Source organism: Anabrus simplex, chromosome 4 (genome assembly GCF_040414725.1).
Source record: "Anabrus simplex isolate iqAnaSimp1 chromosome 4, ASM4041472v1, whole genome shotgun sequence".
Taxonomy (NCBI): Eukaryota; Metazoa; Arthropoda; class Insecta; order Orthoptera; family Tettigoniidae; genus Anabrus; species Anabrus simplex.
The window spans coordinates 200663781-200687522 of NC_090268.1; the positions used below are offsets into that span (position 1 = coordinate 200663781).

Here is a 23742-nt window from a genome sequence, read left to right on the forward strand (position 1 = left end):
AATTTGAATTCAAAATATATCCGCATCATGATAGAATGCATCCTCCGGAACGTGCTGGGATAGCTTTCTGCATTTTCACACACTTTGGTGTGTCTAGTGTGCTTCATAATTGCTAAGTTCAAGTGAAATCAGAATTCTTTTGTATTCAACATTTTTAAGGAACACCGCAACATCACGCAGCAGGCAGTGTGCGGATAAACAGAATCTGCGAACACTGGCGATGCCGACAGTTGATGAAAATATTGTCATTGCCGATGAAACTGCATAGCTTTCTTTTAATGCCGAACCCAAACGACCTTATGGTTTTAAAAGAGAAAGTGCCAGCCGGAAAAATCGTACGAGGGTGGGGGGTCATTGTACCGTGTTGCAATGCACACAGAAGCGAAAGAATTCCTCCCCTCGTCATAGTAAAGTTCGATAAGCCACAATGTTTTAAGGGCAAGTACAATGCATCTAAAAATGCAAATGGTAGAGTAATCCAAAAAATAATGCATTTGCACAGGGAAACCAGCATAATTTATCCTCGTCTTTGAATAGTGTGAGTTTTTTTCTTTTGTGCATGAGGTTATGTTTGTCAGTGATTTATCCAAGTGCATTATTTGAATACTCTAAATGCACCTTCCTGGATGCATTTTGGATTTTTTTTTTTTTTTTCCAATAGCATTTGAAATGTTTAAAATTTTAATCAATGTGATTGCATGCATTAATGGGTCTTAGAATACTTTGTGAGGCAGCAAGTGTTTACATTTCTGAAGTACGAGAGAAGTGCCATGGCGGGAAATTGTACAAAGATAGAGTGACTGTAGTGACTGTATTGTCTTGTCATGCAGAAGGAAGTGAGAGACTTTCTCCCCTCGTCATAGGAAAGTTTGATTAGCCACAATGTTTTAAGGGCATCGGGTACTTTCTGTGCAAATACAGGACATCTAAAATGCATACAGTACAGTAATCCAATGAATAAAGCACTTGCACATAGGAGCCAGCATAGATTTCTCCTCGTCTTTGAACCGTGCCTTTTTTTCTTGTTTTCTTTTGTTGCGGGAGGTTATGTTTGTCAGTGAGTTATCCAAGTGCATTATTTGAATACTCTAAATGCACCAATCTTGGATGCATTTTGGAACTAGTTTTTTTTTCTTTTTTTTTTCCATGGCATTAGAAAGTGTTTTTTTCTAGTTGTTTTACGTCGCACCAACACAGATAGGTCTTACGGCGACGATGGGACAGGAAAGGTTTGGGAGTGGGAAGGAAGCGGCCGTGGCCTTAATTAAGGTACAGCCCCAGCATTTGCCTGGTGTGAAAATGGGAAACCACGGAAAACCATTTTCAGGGCTGCCGACAGTGGGGTTCGAACCTACTATCTCCTGAATATTGGATACTGGCCGCACTTAAGCGACTGCAGCTATCGAGCTCGGTTTAGAAAGTTTTAAACTGTGAATCAAGGTTAACTGCATGCAGTAACGGGCCTTGGAATATTTTGTAATGCGACAAGGGTTGGCACTTCTGAATTACGAGTTGTTGGTTAATTCGAAATCACGTAATTCAAAGTCTGATTTTTAAGTCCCAACGACTTCGAATTAACGACGTTTTACTGTATACTGAATTTAAATACGGACCCACAATGAAAATGATTACTTGTAATAGCTGGTATGTTCCGAGCTGTCAGTAGGGAGATGGTGTGGAATGACATTAGTTGGCGAATAAGTTTGAGTGGTGTCTTTAAAAGTAAGAAAGATCACAATATGAAGATAAAGTTGGAATTCAAGAGGACAAATTGGGGCAAATATTTATTTATAGGAGGGGGAGTTAGGGATAGGAATAACTTACCAAGGCAGATGTTCAATAAATTTCCAATTTCTTTGCAATGATTTAAGAAAAGGCTAGGAAAACAACAGATAGGGAATCTGCCACCTGGGCAACTGCCCTAAAATGCAGATCAGTAATGATTGATTGATTGATTGATTGATTGATTGATTGATTGATAGATAGGAAAAGGCTAGAACTGGGAATGTAGCAGCATGGACCTTAAGGTATAACCACTATATATGCCTGGTAAGTCTGGAGTGAGAATGGGAAACCAGAGAACACTATCTTCAGGGTTGCCAACAATGGGGTTTGAAATCATCTTCTGAATACAAGCTCAAAGCTACATGATCCAGAAAGCATAACCAACTTATTCGATCAAAACAAACAATGTGACTTTGTATTACCTATATTTGCAATGTTCTCACAATAGTTTTATTTGATGGTGGTATTTGTGACAAATTCATGATGATTTTGTTTTATATTACAAGGTGCTTTACATTGCACCGACACACATAGGTATTATGGTGACAATGGGATATGAAAGGGCTAGGAGTAAGAAGGAAGCGGCCAGGGCCTTAATGAAGGTACAGCCCCAGCATTTGCCTCGTGTGAAAATAGGAAACAACAGAAAACCATTTTCTGGGCTGCCAACTGTGGGGGTTCAAACCCACTATCTCTCGCATGCAAGCTCACAGATGTGCGACCCTAACCACACAGCCAACTCACTAGGTGAAATCATAATGAACACCAGTTGGGAAGTACCATATATAGAGAATGTGAACCTTATTTCATATTATGTCCGACTCGTTGGCTGAATGGTCAGCGTACTGGCCTTCGGTTCGGAGGGTCCCAGGTTCGATTCCCGGCCGGGTTGGGGATTTTAACCTTCATTGGTTAATTCCAATGGCCCGGGGGCTGGGTGTTTGTGCTGTCCCCAACATCCCTACAACTCACATACCACACATAACACTATCCCCCACCACAATAACAGGCAGTTACCTCCACATGGCAGATGCCGCCCACCCTCATCGGAGGGTCTGCCTTATAAGGGCTGCACTCGGCTAGAAATAGCCACACGAAATTGTTATTATTATTATTTCATATTATGAATAACTTCTACACATATTCACATATTAACAATGTCTTGGACTCTAATATCAGAAATCAAATAAAGGCAATATCCTGTGTAGAATTTACTCAAAGAGATTAAACTCGGATGATCTGCAATAATACTGAATGAGCAGCTTAAGAATTGCAAGGGTTTCAATATGCCTCAACCGCACAAAAACTGGCCAGCAGAGATATATTTTTAATTTTATACATTCTCGAAATGTGAGGATATTAGTAAACTGTGGATAACCAGTTGTCGAAGAGATTATACTTTGAATCCTACCACCCGCACAATATGTTCATCCTATTTCAAACAAGAGGATTTTGAAAAATTGTCATCATTTGCGATAGTCAATTTTTATGTGGTTGAGTGTATATAATGAAAGAAATTTAAAATATCCTCAGTAAACATAAATGAAAAAGTTAGATAAAAACCTCCTTACTCAAGAAGTGCCTTGAAGGCATCTGGCTGAACATCCAAAATTGGAATGGCATCATTTTTCTCAGCCATACCACCAAAAAACATGGCTTCAAAAACTGGACTTGACATGGCCAGAAGTAGCTTGTGACCACTAAATTCCTGTAAAAAGGAATGAAAAGAAAAAAAGTTAACATCTGAGATGGACAACACTACTACAGTAAAATAATAAACCCTTAAATATCTTAAGTCCTCCCAAAGGTATCAGTAACTTGACAAATGTATTGGAGGCTTGCTTGTTCAGATGATCCTTAAGAGCTATGCCGGCGGGAGCATATGTTCCTGATAGAGCCAGCCTAGCCGGACAGGTTTAAGGTGATGAGCCAGACTAAGAGTGATACCCTGGTCCTCCACGTTGGGTGTAGTTTTAACTCCCCTACCTCATAAACAGAAAATTGTTACAGATACCATAACATTGCCTACAGTAAAACTGGATAACTTGGTGACGACCCGGCAAGAAAAAAGGCTAAAGAGAAGGAAAACTGATATTGTATTAGCAGCTTGGAATGTAAGGACATTGAAGAGACCTGGGAAGTTGAAGAAATTAAAGAATGACCTGAATAAGTATGGAGTGAAGATAGCAGCATTGTAGAAACTAAGATGGAAGGAGCAGGGGATGATAGTGTATGGATGTACCTGATGTATCCTGATGTACAGTGGAGGAGAAGAAGGCAGTAACGGCTCTTTGCGACTTTGGGCAAAATTCTTCAACGTTACAGTGTTCTGTGTGTATGCCCCTACAGAGGAGACAGTAGATGAGGAGAAAGACGCATTCTACATCAAATTGGAGGAAGAAACTCTGCAAATAACCTCAACCATTGTGGCTGTGGTTAACTCCCAATGAGTAATCAGGGGAACCTGCCCCCTTCAGAGCGCGTTCCCGGGTGGCGGATAGGGGGTTCCCTATAGGGATGATCTTCGGATCCGTGGACCAACAGGTAGCCTAATTCCTGGGGGCTGTAAAATACTGGGACACCCTCTCTCTAGGGGACATAAATATGGAGGGCCCTAACACAGGGTAATGTGCCCAATTGCAAAACAGGCAGAAGAGGATCCATTTCCAACGTTATGGTTTCCCAACGGCTGTGGAGGCAGAAGAGGATAAAGCCAGACGGACTGGCTATAAAAGTGCTACTCGACTAATTTGTAGTCTGCGGCAGTCTGTTGCAGTTTTGGAGCTTGCTACTGCCTGTCTCATACTACATGAAAGGCTCTGAAATCATAGTGTGTGGGGCTGCTCCTTGCAAGCTGACGTCCACCTTAAACAAAGTCATGCTTGTGACATTTTCTCCTGCTACTCCTACGAAGTCCAACGGCGATGGGATAAGGATGGTGGAAGCAGATTTAGGGTGAAATTGGGAGCTTCTAGTCTGAACCTGCACGTTGGCAGCAGATGTGTGATGGTCGCCTTCCTGAGACTTGGTGACTACTCAGGGATCCGGTCCTGCATCTGTGTCTGGGCAGGCCTATTTAGGATCACCGCTACCCACCCTGAATGGGGAAGGTCCTAGAAAATGAAGGCTAAACATCGATAGCCACACTCAGATCCCGGCTGGGAAACTGCACCCAGAGGGACATCCCAATTTTGCAGTCGTATACATGAGAGAACTTTGCTTATAGGATCGTGGAATATCAGAACTTTACTAGACAGTAATACCAGACCTGAAATACGAACTGCTCCTGTCACACAGGCTAGCAAGGCTAACATCGACGTTCCTGCATTAAATGAAACTAGATTGCTACATGAGGGAAAACTTACTGAAACTAGCTCAGGCTATACCATCTTATGGAAAGGGAAAAATGAAGGTGAACATCGAATTCATGGTGTTGGATTTGCAGTGAAAACTAAACTGGTAAACATGCTTAGGTTAAGTCCAGCTGCAGTTAATGAAAGACCCATGACCCTCCGCATAACTCTCTCTCTGGAGATAAATTCATCACTCGCATCTCTACTTACTTTGGACAGCTCTGAAAATTCTATAACCAAAGTTTGTTAATATGTTAGAACCTTCTATTAATCTTTGATTGGTAATAAAACCATGTACATATCTCAATGTGTCACTATGCCAGTTCGAATTATTGCTATAAGTTCTTGTTGTTTTATTAACATAAGGTGTGAATGGGCGTATAAAGACTTTCGTGCTTTGATAACATATCAATACCTCCTTTTAATCTTTGAATGGTAAAAAACTATGTACATATTTCAATGTGTCACTACGCCAGTTTTAATTATTATTTATTATTATTATTATTATTATTATTATTATTATTATTATTATTATTATTATTATTATTATTATTATTATTATTATCATCATCATTTGTTTGTGATTAATATGTTTATGTCTTTAAAACTGGCTGATGATGACATATAAATGTCGAAACCGGTCCCATACGGTATTAAATAAATGTTGTAAATAACATCTATATAACACGTAATTTGTATTGAAAAGGTTGAACCTTATGTACACACATCACTAGAAAATGGCCAAAGAGAATTTAATGAAAATCAATATGCAAAGTCGGGGAAAAAGTCGCTACAGTCTAGGCCATAAACAATTTTGTTCACTCTGAGAGAAATGGTAGTTTAGGGGAAGGCCTAAAATTTAATTTTCAAATATTTATTTTATTAGTGGTCCTATCTTAATAAAAATCGGTATGCAAAGTTCCCTATGGGAATCAACATCTATATCATGCAAAGTCGGGGAAAACATCGCTACAGTCTAGGCTATTCACGCTGAGTGAAATGGTAGTTTAGGGGAAGGCCTAAAATTTAATTCTTAAATATATATGTTATTAGCAGTCCTGTCGATAAATACATAACTAAAGTTATATAGTATTAAATTTATGATCATTTATGTCTTATACATTTTTACCGTACCGGCTATGATAACAGAGTTATTCATGAATTTGGATTTTTGCTGCTTAAGTCCATATCAGCGCCGAGTCAGGAGAAAATCGGTGAACAGAATTTAATGAAAATTGGTATGTAAATTCGAGGAATAAGGGACTACAGTCTACATTATAAATTATTTTATAAGACTCCCTAATATCACAGACTTGAAAGAAAATTAAATGTGAATGCATACAATATAAAAAGCTCATAAAATTGACCAACAATAACACTACATTGACCATTATTTGTTCTGATGTGATTTGTATCTTTCGTTGCCACTCATCTTCAATAGATGGGATTACAGTTGTGTACCGAGGTTGTTATTGCTTTACGTCGCACCGACACAGATAGGTCTTATGGCGACGATGGGATAGGAGTGGGAAGGAAGTGGCCGCGGCATTAATTAAGGTACAGCCCCTGCATTTGGCTGGTGTGAAAATTGGAAACCACGGAAATCCATCTTCAGGACTGCCGACAGTGGGGTTCGAATCCACTATCACCTGGATGCAAGCTCACAGCTGCACGCCCCTAACCGCACGGCCAACTCGCCCGGTTGTATCGAGTATAACAACCTGCCTGAATATTGGCGGGAAGTAGCTGGGGAGTCAGATGACTTTCTTCTTTAGCATGCCATTCCACTGGATCATATATTTTCTGATACTACTGGTACATAACACACTGGTTCATCATAGCATTTGAACTATTCCACCCCTACTCTGTGGCACTGATTGGAATGAGCAGTGTTTACACTTACATAAATAATGGCCGAGCAGTGTTCACTACTATCTGCAGTCTGGTCATTCCAGCACTAGGACTTTGGACTGTTAGATCGGCAGTGTAGTACTGTTCAGTAAAAATGGGAAAATGTGCATTTTTTCATTTGATCCAGTATTTTATATAACATTGCTTTTAATCGCTACATTCCTACTGACGTTTTTGTAATAACCTATGTTGACTTCAGTTAGAAAAACACAAAGGCAGTCTTCCTGAGAATCCCATAGCGAAGCACGGGTATATCAGCTAGTTTAACATATATTAACCCTTAATTAGTCACTCATGGTGATTTCCTCCAGGCGGATTACATTTTGCACAGTACTGAACTTCCCAATTGAACTGTCGGTCTCCCTATCCCTATACCTTTCTCCTTGTTCATTTGGACGCCTCCTGTCAGCATTTCGGCGTGATCGTGCATCCTGTGTGCGAGTGTGGGATCATTGTTTTGACAAGTGACATCGCCTGGACGTTTCCGCCGTGTGTGATTAAATTACCTTATATTTTAGGGATAATTTTTTATTTTGGAGGTCGATTACCTTGTTGTTTTGTTCTTCCAAACTTATTTTAGAAAAATATTATTTCATATTTCATATGATGTGATCGTCGTAGGTAATGGCGAGTCTCACGAATTTAAAATCATAAGATCATTCCACATAGTTGTCTGCAGTATTCTGCTTTTAGATCAAACAAACTGTGTAAAAACAACCCACAAGTACTTAAAAGGGTTTCTTTTAATTATACCGAAGAATACTGCAAATTAACATGCCAAAACATCTCAAAGGACGAAAATAACGTGCATTTTTATCCCCGGAGGTTACCTCCGTGCGCCAATAATTTTCGCGTGACTAGACAAGGGTTAAGCATAAGAACATGTTACATCTAAGAGAAAATTTTTAAATAAATGAAAATTTGAAAATAAGAGGAATCAAATTAGTGATAATAAAATAGGATTTCTGCAAAGTAAATAAATCAATGAAACTAAAATAAATATAGAAATTTAAAATAAATTTTCTCAACTAACAAAAACTAGAAATGGTGCACCATAAATTACATCTATTTTTAAACAACATTTTAACATTCTCAAATTTAATAAAATCAAATATGGGATGAACAGCTAAGGTGAATAAATGTGAAGAGTTTATGACAATTCCTAGTGAAGGTATCACCCACAAAAAAATGTGACCTAAGGCATAGGTCCATCAACAGTCAAATGAAATGAGAACTTATGGACAACCCAGAAGAAAAATATTTAAACACACAAGTCCAAAATTTAGGAAGAAAAAAATATCAATCACAGATAAATCAAATGTAATTCCCAAAATATAGTCAAATGGATTAGAAAACCGACTAAATTAAATACCATGGGCAATAAAATAGAAATCATAGCAGGCTCGGTAACTCAAGGCGTCCACACACACTGAGTATCAACAATCTAACGCCAAGATCAAAATAACAAATCAGCGTCTCCACGCGAGAACAAAGAAAGATGAGCAAGATCAGGCAACAATAACACCATTATGTAATAGGACAAAATGGAGGCAAGACAATAGCAACAATGAGAAGTTAAGGAAAGGATTTTAAACGCTTGAAACACTCCAATAAGGAACGCATAAACATCTACCAAATAATAGATTTTAAGTTAACCACCTTTCTTTTGAATATTACAGTTAAAACATACGCTTGAAATAGTGCAAATTTTAAATATTTAGGACGTCCCAGTGATAAATCTATATATATATATATAAAATAAGAGTTTTGTCTGTACATTACTCAGAATTTGAAAAGAATGGTATTTCTGTATCGGCCATGTCCACAGTAACAAGAAAATGCATTTTTTACTTTTCCGTAATTTCTGTCTGTCTGTCTGTATGTATGTACACGCATCAATAGAAAACGGCTGAAGAGAATTTTATGAAAATCAGAATGTAAAGTCGGCTGATGAACCATTACAATCTAGGCTATAAATTATTTTAATCACGCTGAGTGAAATGGTAGTTTAGGGGAAGGCCTGAAATTTAATTCTCAAATATTTATGTTATTAGTGGTCGTGTCTTAATGAAAATCGCTAGACAAAGATGGAAAATAAGTCGCAACAATATAGGCTATACACGCTGAGAAAAATGGTAGTTTAGGGGAAGGCCTAAAATTTAATTGTCAAATATTTATTTTATTAGTGGTCATATCTTCACGAAAATTGGTATGCAAAGTCGGGGAATAGGTCGCTACAATCTAGGTTATCAATAATGTTATTCGCACTGAGTGAAATGGTAGTTTAGGGGAAGGCCTGAAATGTAATCTATATATAACATAAGTGTTTTGCCTGTACATTGCTCAGAATTTGAAATGAATGGTATTTCTGTATCTGTCATGTCCACAGTAACAAGGAAATGCATTTTTTACTTTTCCGTAATTTCTGTCCGTCTGTCTGTCTGTATGATTGTACACGCATCAATAGAAAACGGCTGAAGAGAATTTAATGAAAATCGGTATGTAATGACGGGTGATGAACCACTGCAATCTAGGCTACAAATTATTTTATTCACGCTGAGTGAAATGGTAGTTTAGGGGAAGGTCTGAAATGTAATTCTCAAATAAGTTATTTATGTTATTAGTGGTCGTATCGATAAATATTACATAACTAACATAATTTTAGTTTGTCGTAAGTTAGTAGTAGTTATGTAAGAAGTTATTAAATTTCCGATCACTTATGTCTTATACATTGTTACCGTACCACATATAATCGGAGATATTCATGAATTTGGATTTTTGTTACTAAGTCCATATCAGCGCCAAGTGACGAGAAAATGGGTAAACAGAATTTAGTGAAAATCGGTATGTAAAGTCTGAGAATAAGGAACTACAGTCTACGATATAAATAATTTTGTAAGACACCCTAATATCACAGAGTCGAAAGAAAACTAATGTGAAGGCCTGTAATATAGAAAGCTCATAAACTTTATCAACAATAACATTACATTGACCATTGTTTGTTGTGATGTGCTTTTTGTCTTCTCTTTCCTCTCATCCCCGATAGATAGGATTACTGCAGCGTACCGAGGTTTTTTTTAATTTGCTTGACGTCGCACCGACACAGGTAGGTCTTATGGCGATGATGGGATAGGAAATGAATAGTGGTGTGAAGGAAGCGGCCTTGGCTTTAAGGTACAGCCTGGTGTGACTGGTGTGAAAATGGGAAACCACGGAATACCATATTTTTTTTTGCTTAACGTCGCACCGACACAGATATGTCTTATGGCGACGATGGGATAGGAAAGGTCTAGGAAGTGGAAGGAAGCAGCCGTGGCTTTAATTAAGGTACAGTCCCGGCATTTGCCTGGTGTGAAAATGGGAAACCACGGAGAACCATCGTCAGGGCTGCCGACAGTGGGGCTCGAACCCACCATCTCCTGAATACCATCTTCAGGGTTGCCGGCAGTTGGGTTCGAATCTACTATCTCCCAGATGCAATCTCACAGCTGCGCGCCCCTAACCACACGACCAACTCGCTTGGTCGTACCGACTGCAACAGCCTGCCTGTATATTGGTGGGAATTAGCTGGGGTGTAAGATAACTTTCTTCTTTAGCATGTCATTCCTCTGGATCATACATTTTTTGATATATCTGGTACGTAACACACTGGTTCATCATAGTATTCGAGCTATACAATCCCTACCTCTGAGCCACTGAGTGGAATGAGTAGTGTGCATATTTAACGGAATAATGACAGAGGAGTGTTCACGGCAGTCTGCGACCTGGTTATTCCAGCTCTGGAACTTTGGACTCTTAGATCGGCACCGTAGTACTGTTCGTTGAAAATGAGAAAGTGTGCGGTTTTTCATTTGATCGAGTATTTTGTATGATAACATAGCTTTCAATCGCTACATTCCTACTGACGTTTTTGTAATGACCTATGTTGAATTCAGTTAGGAAAACCACCAGGTTAGTCTTTCTGAGAATCCCGTAGCGAAGCACGGGTACATCAGCTAGTTAATTATAAGTAGACGTATTCTTTAAATGACATATTATATATATATATATATGGAGGTTGAGTCATAAGTCATGGCAACTAATTTTTTTCTCGCGAACAGGAGACAACACGGAAAATCTAAGATATGCATTTGGAAACGTACGGTATGTACTTGCGTATGATGCCACTAGATGGTGTATGTAAACAACAGTGTGGGTCTAAGCATGCCTCCAAGTTCAGTTGTAAGCGAGAGCGTTACAAAATGGAAGTCAACAAGCAGGAGCAACGATCGTATATTAAAATAGCAGTTCTCCGTGGCAGAAATGCACGCCAATGCCATACAGAGCTGCGGCAAGCATTAAGTGTGTGACTATGATCTAATCCCCAAAGTCAAGAAGCCATTACGTGGACAACGGTTTGCTAACAAAGAGGGCATCATAACAGCATTTCGGAGAGAAGTGTCACACGTTAGCGATACACATGCAGCGAATGGTATTCAGCGCCTGCCCCACCGCTGGCAACGCTGGGTGATTATTTCAAAGGTCTGTAATCAGTGGAAACTTGTCCTTTGTACGTAGTCTTGTGTATTTGCTGTCTATACCATAACAAAACAAAGTTTACCAATAGCCTGTGCTCTGTCACTTTCCTACAAGACTCTCCTGAAGTCAGAATTTGTCTTCGGGCACTATGCATAGTGGTGGTGATTATTGTTTTAAGAGGAAGTACAACTAGGCAACCATCCTCTATATAACACTAATCAGAGGGAAGAATGGAAGGGATCCGACACTTCAAAGAATGAAGATATCGGCCAAAGGAAGACAAGGGCCACGAAGGGCGTGAAAATGAAAGACTCCCTAGCCCTCACAAACCTAATAGCGTCAGGGTTGGAAAAGAACAAGAGTTGACCAGGGGAGGTGGGAAAGGATAGGTGAAAGTGAGGAGCTTGGCACTAGTAAGTGGAAGCAATGCCAGGACTCAGCTGAGGGCCCCATGGTCACCAACCCACGCTCCAAAGTTCAGAGCCCATGGGGCCCCTTTTAGTCGCCTCTTACGACAGGCAGGGGATACCGTGGGTGTTATTCTACCGCCCCCACCCACAGGGGGAGCACTATGCATAAGTACATGCCCTATATTTCCAAATGCATACCTTAGATTTTCTGTGTAGTCTCCTGTTCACGAGAAAAAAAGTTGCCATGACTTATGACTCAACCCTCGTATACGTAAATGAAAGGTTTTAAAATAACAAAGGGAAATTAAAATTTACCAAACGTGAAATAATAATAATAATAATAATAATAATAATAATAATAATAATAATAATAATAATAATAATAATAATAATAATAATAATAATAATAATAATAAATATCAAGTAACTTGGAGATGAAATATCCAAGAAAAATTAACATTAACAAAACAAGTAATAATCATAATAAAATAATAAATTTTAAAACTTAAGAAAAGAAAGATAAAAGAAAATGGTGATTTATACAGGGCATAGGTGAACATGAGGTAATGACCATTTCAAGCACATCTTTAGATGTTCTTCCCAGCCAGAAGAATTTTCATCAGTTGATGAGGCCGATCAAAGCTGAAACAATGTATGAAGAGTAAACCCTAAAAATGGGGCTTCAAAATTTGGGTCTTAATCAGTTCCTCAGGATACATCCATAGCTTTGAGATCTATCAAGGAAATGTTCAAAATGGTCAAGGTCATTCTGAGTTTGGAGCAGTTGGTGATGATGTTCTTAGGCTGCGTGAAGACGTGAAGTTCAAAAGCCATAAGCTTTTGATAATCTGTTTACGTCGATTAATCTTCTCTAGAAACTTCTTGAAGATGGCATTTATGCTTCCAGGACTATCAGAGCTAACAGGCTTTGTGGTGCTTATCTCAAGCTGCGGTCTGTGAAAACCATCAAGAAGGAACCGAGAGGGTTGTACTCTGTTACGTCGCAGTCCAACATCACAATAACCTGCTGGCATGATAATTCATTTTTACACGTAGCATCTACATTTGCTGGAGCAGAACCTGTAGGTGTTGCTAAGAGATGGTGTCGAAAACTGCGCGCAATCATTGAAATTCCACGACCATATTCCATCAGCATTTACAATTCCCACATGGGTGGCGTACATCTAATGGACTCGCTCGTAGGTCTATATCGGCACACCATAAGGCACAAAAGGGAGTACTTCAGAGTTTACCATTATCTACTGAATGCGACCATTGTAAACTGTTGGATCCTCTGGAGAATGAACCCAGATTGTGAGGAGCTGGATCTGTTAGCATTCAAGTACTCAGTAACTACTTCTGTCATTTACATGGAAAGCAATCATCAACCCAAGAAAGGAAGACCCGCTTCACAGATGCCACCAGAAACCAAAAAAATGGTTGAAAGTGAAGGCTACCTATAAGCTGAGAAAGGATAGAAATGCCACCTTCACGGTTGTTCAAGGAAAACCAGGTATGTCTGCCTTCGCTGCCAATATGCCCTTTGTTCACAGTGTTTTGAGGAATTCCATAGCAGGAAATAACAACAGCACCCACTCCTTAATGTAAAATTTAGTTTGGTAAAATGTGCATGTACAACTGACATCCAGCGCACAGTATCCCCCAAGAAAATTATTCCTCAGTTCAGTTGTGTTGTGGTGTGTGTGGACTCCCTTCATACACATAGGTCTCATATGAGGTCCGTGGAATTTTCAAAGAAAATGAACTATTATTTCTTTTGCTTTAACATGATTGTATTTTGTAACCTTCCAATGAATAAAAAATCAAGACAATATTTTTTTTCACTTCAAACTGAAAATGCGTGTACGAGAGGGCTAAACGGCGTAAAAGAGAACTAAAATAAAAAATCTCATCATATAACTCAACAAAAAAATTATTTATGTATAATAAAAATAATATGGAAGGAAGTACTTACAAGAGTGGTGAGGAATTACAATCACAACTTACCGGTCCTGACCCATACACTGGTAATCACCGACACAAATTAATAACTAAACTAATTTACATATTTAAAATACAAGTAAGAATAACATTCCTGATGATATATATCCCAAAATGGGGTATAATTTAAGTCTTTATCCAACCCCTGTTGGATTGGGCTTCATCTTCGCAGATGAGAGCGGAATCATGGCTTCATGCGTCTTCACACGCCTCAGTCTAATGGCAGACAGTCTCTTTCAGAAGGTGACCATACTGGCAAATAATGTGTGCTCTGGTGAGAGAGTCTGTATACAAGAGTAGTAAGTTAATTCAATGATGGATAGCGTCAGAATCTACACACAACATATGCGGGCTGCCACGAAAGGAACTTTCACAATAAACACGATGACGATATCCCAATATAGACTCATTTAAAATGAGCAGAAGAAAATATTTACAATGTCCAATACATATGAGAATTTAAAGTTAGATGAGCCGTCCAGACACATACTTTAGTATACACCGGTTTTTAGAGGAGAGAGTGATTTCCAATTAAAAAAAAAAGTAATGCAATAATGTTACAATACTAACCATTTTCAAGAAAAGTGATCAAGGTATCTGTGGCAATTATTGTGCCATTTCCCCATCATCAATAGCAGGAAAAGTTCTGGCAAGGATTTTGTTGAACCCTCTTCAGACTGTCTCTGAAATGATACTGCCTGGGTCTCAATGTGGGTTTCATGCCTCAAGAGGTACCATTGATCTTTTGTGCTAGAAAAATCCAACAGAAATACAGAGAACAACAAATCCTGCTTCTTTTAGTATTTTACGATCTGGAAAACGCCTTTGATTCTGTTCCTAGAGAAGTTATGTGGATGGTATTAAGGCGCTTTGGCTGTTCTGACCGTTTTGTAGGCTTAATCCAAGCTCTTCATGATGGAATGGTAGGATGAGTTCTTCGCCTGAATGAGCTATCAGAAGAATTCCCTACCACAAATGGGCTTAAGCAAGGCTGCATGCTTGCTCCCACCCTTTTCAGCCTCTACTTGGCAGCCATGTTTCTTGAGACTTCTACCAGCGACCATGTAGGTGTGGAAATTAAATTTTGGTAAGATGGCGGACAGTTCAACCAAACCAGGCTTCGTTCTCACAGAATGACTCATAATACTCACATAATGGAGCTTTAATATGCTGATGACAATGCAACACCTGCTCACACACCTGAAGAGCTTCAAACGTCCTTCAACTGTTTTAAGGAAGCTTATGAACGATTTGGTCTGACCATCAATACCCATAAGACTAAAGTACTTGCACAGCCGGCACCAGGTGGTACCGTCCCTGAACTAAATGTCACTATAGCAGGAACACCTCTCGAACAAGTAGACCAATTCACCTACCTTGGTAGTATTCTAACTACAAGCTGCAACTCAGAAAAGGATGTGGAAAATAGAATACGCTCTGCCCATGCAGCTTACAGCCGCCTTTCCCACCGAGTTTTCTTGAATAAGGATTTCAAAATATATATACGAAACTAATGGTATACCGACCTGTAGTCACAACAAATTACTATATGGATGTGAAACCAGGACACTTTATCATTATGACATAAAGAAACTGGAACGCTTCCACCAGCAAAAACTTAGATCCATCATGAACATCAAATGGGATGACTACATAAGCAATGTGGCAGTTCTTGAAAAGGCACATATAAACAGCATAGAAGCCTTCATCATCACTCATCGGCTTAGATGGGTTGGTCACATCCAGCGTATGAATGATAGCACACTGCCTAAACAACTTCTCTATGGTGAGATTGGTCATAGCACAATGCCTCAAGGTGCTCCTTTGAAATGTTATAACGACCAGCTTAAGAAGACTATGAATAGCACGAACATAAATGCTAACATCTCAACAACAATTGCACAAACCCCATGTTCTTTGGTGCAAAGCTACTGCAGAAGGGGTCTCACTGTTTGTGCAGGCACGTCACAGACAAGAAATTGAAACCATGAAAAGCGGAAACTACATCAGATCCAACCGCGTCCTCCACCCACCTTTAGATGTGACCTGTGTGGCTGCGTGTTTCATGCGAAGATTGGATTGATCAGTCGTCAGCGACATCTCCACAGAGCCAACAGACTTTTAAGATGAATTGCAGGAGAAAAACGTGTTCTCAGAAACGTGTAGCGGCCGACGACAGAGGAAGAAATCAACAAAGTTCAAAAACATGACATGAAAATGATCCTTGGAGACCTAAATGCAAGGATTGGAAGAGATGATGCTTGTTGTTTAAAGGGGTCTAACATCTAGGTCATCGGCCCAATTCGAAGAGAAGAGGTGTATAAACACATAGTAGGAAAAGATAGCCAGCAGGAAGTCGGAAATGATAATGGATTGAGATTGATTGACTTTGCAAGTAGAAAACAGATGATAATCAAAAGTACTTGGTATACTCGGAAAAACATAAGGAAGGAGACATTGATACCAACAGATGGAGTGAAAAGAAGCCAAATAGACCCTGTTATTATAGATAGGTGGCATGCATCAGACATCATGGATGTCAGAAGCTGTAGAGATGCTGATTCAAACCACTATCTTGCTAGAATCAAGTATAGTAAAAAAAAAAATAAAAAAAAAAAAAAAAAAAAAAAAAAAAACAGACTTGGTAAGAATTGAAAAAGTAAGAAGAGATGCAAAGCACAATGTTGAGGGCCTTAGAAATGAGGAATTGCAAAGGAAATACAAGAAGAAAATAGCAGAATATCTGGAAATAATAAAAAGAGTTATGGGAGAAAGGAGAAGTAGAAAGTAAGTGGGAGATATTCAGGACAACAATTAGTGAAGTTGCAGATGATACTTTGGGAAAGAAGGAACCTGTAAAGAGAATGGTTTGATGAGGAATGCTAACACTAAATCAAGAGAGGAATGGAGCGAAGAAAAGAATGCTTCAAAGGAGGACAAGGCAAACAGTGGAAGAGTAAAGGGAAAAGCAGAGAAGAGCAGATAAGATATGTAGACTTGAAAACAAAGAGAGAGTTTTTGAGAGAAAGAGAATTGAAAAAATGGAAGAAATGAAGGATAGAAATGAGGTATGAAAGTTCTATGAGAGAACAAAAAAACCTTAAGAGAGGGTTTCATCCAAGAGCGGTTTTCTTTGAGGACAAGGCTGGAAACCTCCTCGGCAACAAAAACAAAGTGGTCGAAAGATGGCAGGAGTATTTTTACAAGTTATGCAATGGAAATAATGAGGATGATAGAGAAGAGGAAAACATCAATGACGATGTGGAAAAAAGAATGGAATAAGAAGTCAGTAGAGCAGCCAGGTTTAGAAGAGTTCAAGATTGCAATTAAAGTATTAAACAATAAAGCCCCAGGCGAAGATGGAATTGAGTCAGAGTTGTTGAGATATGGGGAATAGGGAATATAGAAGGCTGTTCATGAATTGCTAAAGGAGGTTTGGATGATAGAGGAAATGCCCAAGAATTGGACAGTGGACGCAATTTACCCAATACATTAGAGAGGTAAGGCAGTATGTGAAAATTACCGAGGGTTCACTTTGCTGGATGGAACTTGACAAGGTTTTTGGTAAGATATTAGCCTCGCGACTGGAATTTACCCAATACATTAGAGAGATAAGACAATATGTGGAAATTACCAAGGGTTCACTTTGCTGGATGGAACTTGACAAGGTTTTTGGTAAGATATTAGCCTCACGACTGGAATTCTGGATGGAAAGAATACTAAGGGATTAACAAGCAGGCTTTAGGAAAAATCACTCTACACTGGACCAGATATTTGTATTACAATTACTGGAGAAGTTTTATGAGTATGACAAGCAGCTTCATCAACTGTGTGTCAATTTTAAACAGGCATATGACAATCTAGATATAGGTAAAATTTACAAAATTATAAGAGAGTTTGCAATCCCGAGAAAATTGATGAGGTTGACAGAAATGACCTTGAAAACAACAGTATGCAAGGTGAGAGTGGAACAGGATCTGTCAGAAGTGTTTTTAGCGGAGAGGGGCTGAGACAGGGAGATGTGCTCTCAAAACTGCTCTTCAATTTAGCACTGGAAAAAGTCATTCCCCAACCACCCATCAACAAAGGGGGAACCATTCTGAACAGATTAGTACAAGTGATAGCATATGCAGACGATGTGGCAATTATTCCAAGAAAAGAAAGAGCTCTTGAAGAGAACTATGCTTTCTAACAAAGCATTAGAGAAGGCTGTTCATGAATTGATAAAGAAGGTTTGGATGAAAGAGGAAATGCCCAAGAATTGGACAGTGGGCACAATTTATCCAATACATAAGAGGGATAAGACAGTATGTGGAAAGCACGGGATCTAGAAATATGAATAAAACAAAATATATGAAGACAGGAGATACAAAGGGTGCAAGAGGAAGAACCACAGTAAGATTACATGGGAAGGAATATCAAAGAGTAAAACTTTCAAATATCTAGGCTCAAAAATATGAAGGGAGCTCAATATACAATGCAACACATTTTTTTCTAAAAGCAAGTTGGTTTTATTGATGATTCAAATACACCATGTTATTCTCCAATCCTTTTGCTATAATACCCTATTTTTGAACATAATCTCCGTTCAGTGCTACAGCCTTATGCCACCGTAATGTTAGGGCCTGTATGCATGCATGGTGACACTCGACAGGTCGATGTCGGAGCCAACATCGTGCTGAATCGATAACTTCCCCATCACCTACGTAGTGTTTCCCTCAGAGTGCATCCTTCATTGGGCAAAACAGATGGAAGTCAGAAGGCACGAGATCCGGACTGTAGGGTGGATGAGGAAGAACAGTCCACTGAAGTTTTGTAAGCTCCTGTCGGGTGCGCAGACTTATGTGAGGTCTTGCGTTGTCATGGAGAAGGAGAAGTTCCTTTGCATTTTTGTGGCTACGAACATGCTGAAATTGTTTCTCGAATATCCTCTGGATTAGCACAATATACACTGACTGACAGAGCAAATGCAACACCAAGAAGGAGTGGTCAGAACTTTATGCCAATTGCAGGGTAGACTGACGTCACTGAGGTATGCTCATGATGTGAAATGCGCCGCTGTGCTGCGCACGTAGCGAACGATAAATGGGACACGGCGTTGGCGAATGGCCCACTTCGTACCGTGATTTCTCAGCCGACAGTCATTGTAGAACGTGTTGTCGTGTGCCATAGGACACGTGTATAGCTAAGAATGCCAGGCCGCCGTCAATGGAGGCATTTCCAGCAGACAGACGACTTTACGAGGGGTATGGTGATCGGGCTGAGAAGGGCAGGTTGGTCGCTTCGTCAAATCGCAGCCGATACCCATAGGGATGTGTCCACGGTGCAGCGCCTGTGGCGAAGATAGTTGGCGCAGGGACATGTGGCACGTGCGAGGGGTCCAGGCGCAGCCCGAGTGACGTCAGCACGCGAGGATCGGCGCATCCGCCGCCAAGCGGTGGCAGCCCCGCACGCCACGTCAACCGCCATTCTTCAGCATGTGCAAGACACCCTGGCTGTTCCAATATCGACCAGAACAATTTCCCGTCGATTGGTTGAAGGAGGCCTGCACTCCCGGCGTCCGCTCAGAAGACTACCATTGACTCCACAGCATAGACGTGCACGCCTGGCATGGTGCCGGGCTAGAGCGACTTGGATGAGGGAATGGCGGAACGTCGTGTTCTCCGATGAGTCACGCTTCTGTTCTGTCAGTGATAGTCACCGCAGACGAGTGTGGCGTCAGCGTGGAGAAAGGTCAAATCCGGCAGTAACTGTGGAGCGCCCTACCGCTAGACAACGCGGCATCATGGTTTGGGGCGCTATTGTGTATGATTCCACGTCACCTCTAGTGCGTATTCAAGGCACGTTAAATGTCCACCGCTACGTGCAGCATATGATGCGGCCGGTGGCACTCCCGTACCTTCAGGGGCTGCCCAATGCTCTGTTTAGCAGGATAATGCCCGCCCACACACTGCTCGCATCTCCCAACAGGCTCTACAAGGTGTACAGATGCTTCCGTGGCCAGCGTACTCTCCGGATCTCTCACCAATCGAACACGTGTGGGATCTCATTGGACGCCGTTTGCAAACTCTGCCCCAGCCTCGTACGGACGACCAACTGTGGCAAATGGTTGACAGAGAATGGAGAACCATCCCTCAGGACACCATCCGCACTCTTATTGACTCTGTACCTCGACGTGTTTCTGCGTGCATCACCGCTCGCGGTGGTCCTACATCCTACTGAGTCGATGCCGTGCGCATTGCGTAACCTGCATATCGGTTTGAAATAAACATCAATTATTCGTCCGTGCCGTCTCTGTTTTTTCCCCAACTTTCATCCCTTTCGAACCACTCCTTCTTGGTGTTGCATTTGCTCTGTCAGTCAGTGTACTTCAGAGTTGATAGTTTCACCACGAAGGAGGACATCGAACAGAATATTCACAAATATAAGGATAGGAAGCTTCCACCTAATCAATACTTTAATAAAGTTGTTGAAAAGAATCATAGATTTACAGACATTTCTAATGACATGGAATTAATACGAATTAATACATTAGGCCAAAAGGGAAAGTCCATAAATGTTTAAGAAAGTTTGGAAATTTATCTTGCACAAAAAACAGTTTTAATCAACTTTGAATGAAAGAATTACAGATGAGAACCTGTTGCATGAACTAGCATTTAATCATTTAGGAAGAAAAGAAAGAGCTAAGACTTGAAGATCTGAAATTTATTTAGGAAGTGATTCTCATTCAGTATCATCTAAATATTAAAATTGTATGTAATAATTATTTTCCAAATATACCACTAATGTTTGTTTATTCATTGATATGGTGAATTATGATATAATAGTTCTTAAATTTTGGGCTAAAGAAAAGAAAGTGTTATACAGTTTTTCCTCTTTGATATTCATAAATAATAACCTCTGATGAAGGGAATGTATCATGTTCCTGAAACACGTTTTTCAATGATAAAAGTGTACTAACAAGGTGGATTCAAGCATATACTATTTTAAATAGTTTTTAATAGATTTAGGCAACTCAATACAGGAATAAATACAGCACCTATTCCTGTCTATCAACGAAAACAAGCTTGTCAGGACTGACAAGTAATAGATGTAGCAGAACTGGGTTTGACGAGGAATGAGCCTATCTATTTCAAGATAGCAGAGTATAAAAATGTGTTTTTATCTCTTTCCTGAATTATGAGCCTTCACACAAAAAGAATACAAACTTCACATCAGATAAGACAAGGCTTAAAATCCATTCATTTTCAAAGAAACACCGATCCCAACAATCTCCAAGGAGGCTGTATCCCCCAGAAACCAACGCCAGAGAAGTAAACCTGGCAGAAACGGAACAAGCAAGCAACACAAGGATATTAAAGGAGTTGCCATAGTTACAAAGGTAAATAAACATGTCTTAAATGAAATAAGTAGAATTGAGAGTAAAATCCCCTACCCAGGGGATGCTGTTCTATGAGGCCAAACATCAAGGTCACCAGCCCAGTATTATTATTATTCTATTATCTTATTATTATTTTACCTTGCATATTAAAAAACACTTAAATCAATGGAATGTACAAACAATCCCTGAATTACATCATATAAGATTGACCCAAAATTATGATAATAAGATTGTGAAATAATTTAGTAACATATTAATTCAAAGTACTTTTCAATCCAAATTGACAGTTAGCCATTCGGAAAAAGAAATAAATTTTAAGTAATACCTGCTGATGAGGTTCAGTTCCGACAACAAATCTGCAGTCACTCCACTGGCCGGTTTCTAAGAGATACTGCCCTCTCTCATTCATTTTCTGTTTATGGATTTGCCAATCACAAGTGTTGGACATCTATAATCAGAAAGAAAAAACTGTCTATATGTTGAAGTATTTTTATTGTGCAGAAGAAAACTCTCCATATTACATATATGGAAACAAGTTATTACAATTTGCCCTGCATGATTTAATAAAAATTAAATTAAATATTAACATAAATTATGTCCTAATAATTGCTGACGATCCAAGAAATGCCCAATTGCTCGAATTCTGCCCTGAATGACATGCAATCATTCATTTACACTTAAAGCCTAAATCTGGTAAAACTTAACGATGCACTTCCCAGCTTGCACATACCGCTATATGATGCTACCAACTGAAGAAATATGGTTTCTTTACGACATATATATCAAGTGAAGCAAGGCATGAGGGGTTGGACAGTTTATGCGTGTGCATATTATCACTACTCTGTTATTTTCATAAATGCTGAGTGAAAGTATGGCATAAGGGATTAGATTTTTTTTGCTAGTGGCTTTATATTGCACCGACACAGATAGATCATATGGTGACGATGGGACAGGAAGGAGCTAGGAGCGGGTAGGAAGCGGCCGTGGCCTTAATTAAGGTACAGCCCCAGCATTTGTCTGGTGTGAAAATGGGAAACCACAGAAAAGAATCTTCAGGGCTGCCGACAGTAGGGTTCGAACCCACTATCTCCCGAATACTGGACACTGGCCGCAATTAAGCGACTGCAGCTATCAAGCTCGGCAGACTTTGTTTAGATGTGTGTATTTATTCATTTAACCCCACTGGTTTATAAGTTTTTTATTGTGCTATAGTTGGTAATGACATACACTGAGTGGCCAAAAGTCATGGGAAGACACTGAATGTGATGTTATTAACAAGTTTCTCCCCCGCGAGCCTTCAAAAAGCAGCAATACAGTGAGGCATTGACTCTATAAGGTGTTGGAAGCGTTCTGGAGGGATCAGGACCCACGCATCTTGCACTGTTACCCACAATTGGTCTTGTGTTGGTGCGGGATTGATGGAGCGAACACCAGCATCAAACCATCCCACAAATACTCAAATGGATTAAGATCAGGCGATCTGTGATACATAGAGATCAAATCACGTAAAACATTGTTTCATTCATCCTTCAAACTAGTGATGGAGTTGGGAGAGTCACGCAATTGCACAGCATTAAAATCCAATTTAGTGTTTTGGGCTATGGATCCCTAAAGCAAGCTTGGACTTACATGCTCTACTGTATTTTGAACTAGTTTACCCTTCAAGCAAAATATTCCGTTATTCCTATTAGAACACTTTTCGCGTCGCTTGTGTCTCTCTGTTTCCCTAAATTCCCATCCTGTCTCCACCCCTCATCTTGTTTAAAACTTTGTATAATTGATTATTGTATGATATAAGGTACTTAAATTTATGACTGACTTGTAAAGAATTTAGCTACCGTAGTCTAACTATTTTGATTAATTCCACAGTTGATTTTTTTTTTAAATTGGTTACTTGTTCAGTTTAATTTATAAGCTTTGTTATCGATTTTGGCATAAGTGTTTGCCCGTCTAAGGATCTGGATTAACTATATAAAGTATTTAAACTATCAACACACTACATCATTTTCGAAATTTGTCTCAATTACCCATCAGTGTTTACTTATTATTATTATTATCATTAATTTTTACTGTATGTCAAACCAGTACTCTGTTATTGAACTGTAATCTCGGCCTAACATACTGTCACCACATGCTGACAGAGCACTGTCGCAACTTAGTAACAGATTACAACATGGTAGCAGAGATCAACTAAACTAAACTCTTTGTTTTACTGTAGTTACCTCTTACTCAACCTCACTGCAGCAACTTAGTAACAGATTACATTATACATGCTGTATTAAATCTTCCCTTGCCAGCCCGTGGTGTAGGGGTAGCGTACCTGCCTCTTACGTGGAGGCCCCACGTTCAATTTCACACCAGGTCAGGGATTTTTACCTGGATC

At 39.6% G+C, this 23742-nt stretch overlaps 1 protein-coding gene across 1 annotated transcript in view; it reads right to left on the reverse strand.

Moving 5' to 3' along the window:
• The window catches only part of LOC136872568 (BTB/POZ domain-containing protein 6-B), a 151651-nt gene that overhangs the window by 122743 nt on the left and 5166 nt on the right, over positions 1 to 23742 (reverse strand). Inside the window, exons 2-3 of the mRNA XM_067146369.2 lie at positions 21685 to 21807; positions 3357 to 3493 (exon numbers count right to left, since the gene is read on the reverse strand). Coding sequence (XP_067002470.1) covers positions 3357 to 3493; positions 21685 to 21807 — 260 coding nt within the window. The remainder of the gene's footprint in view (positions 1 to 3356; positions 3494 to 21684; positions 21808 to 23742) is intronic.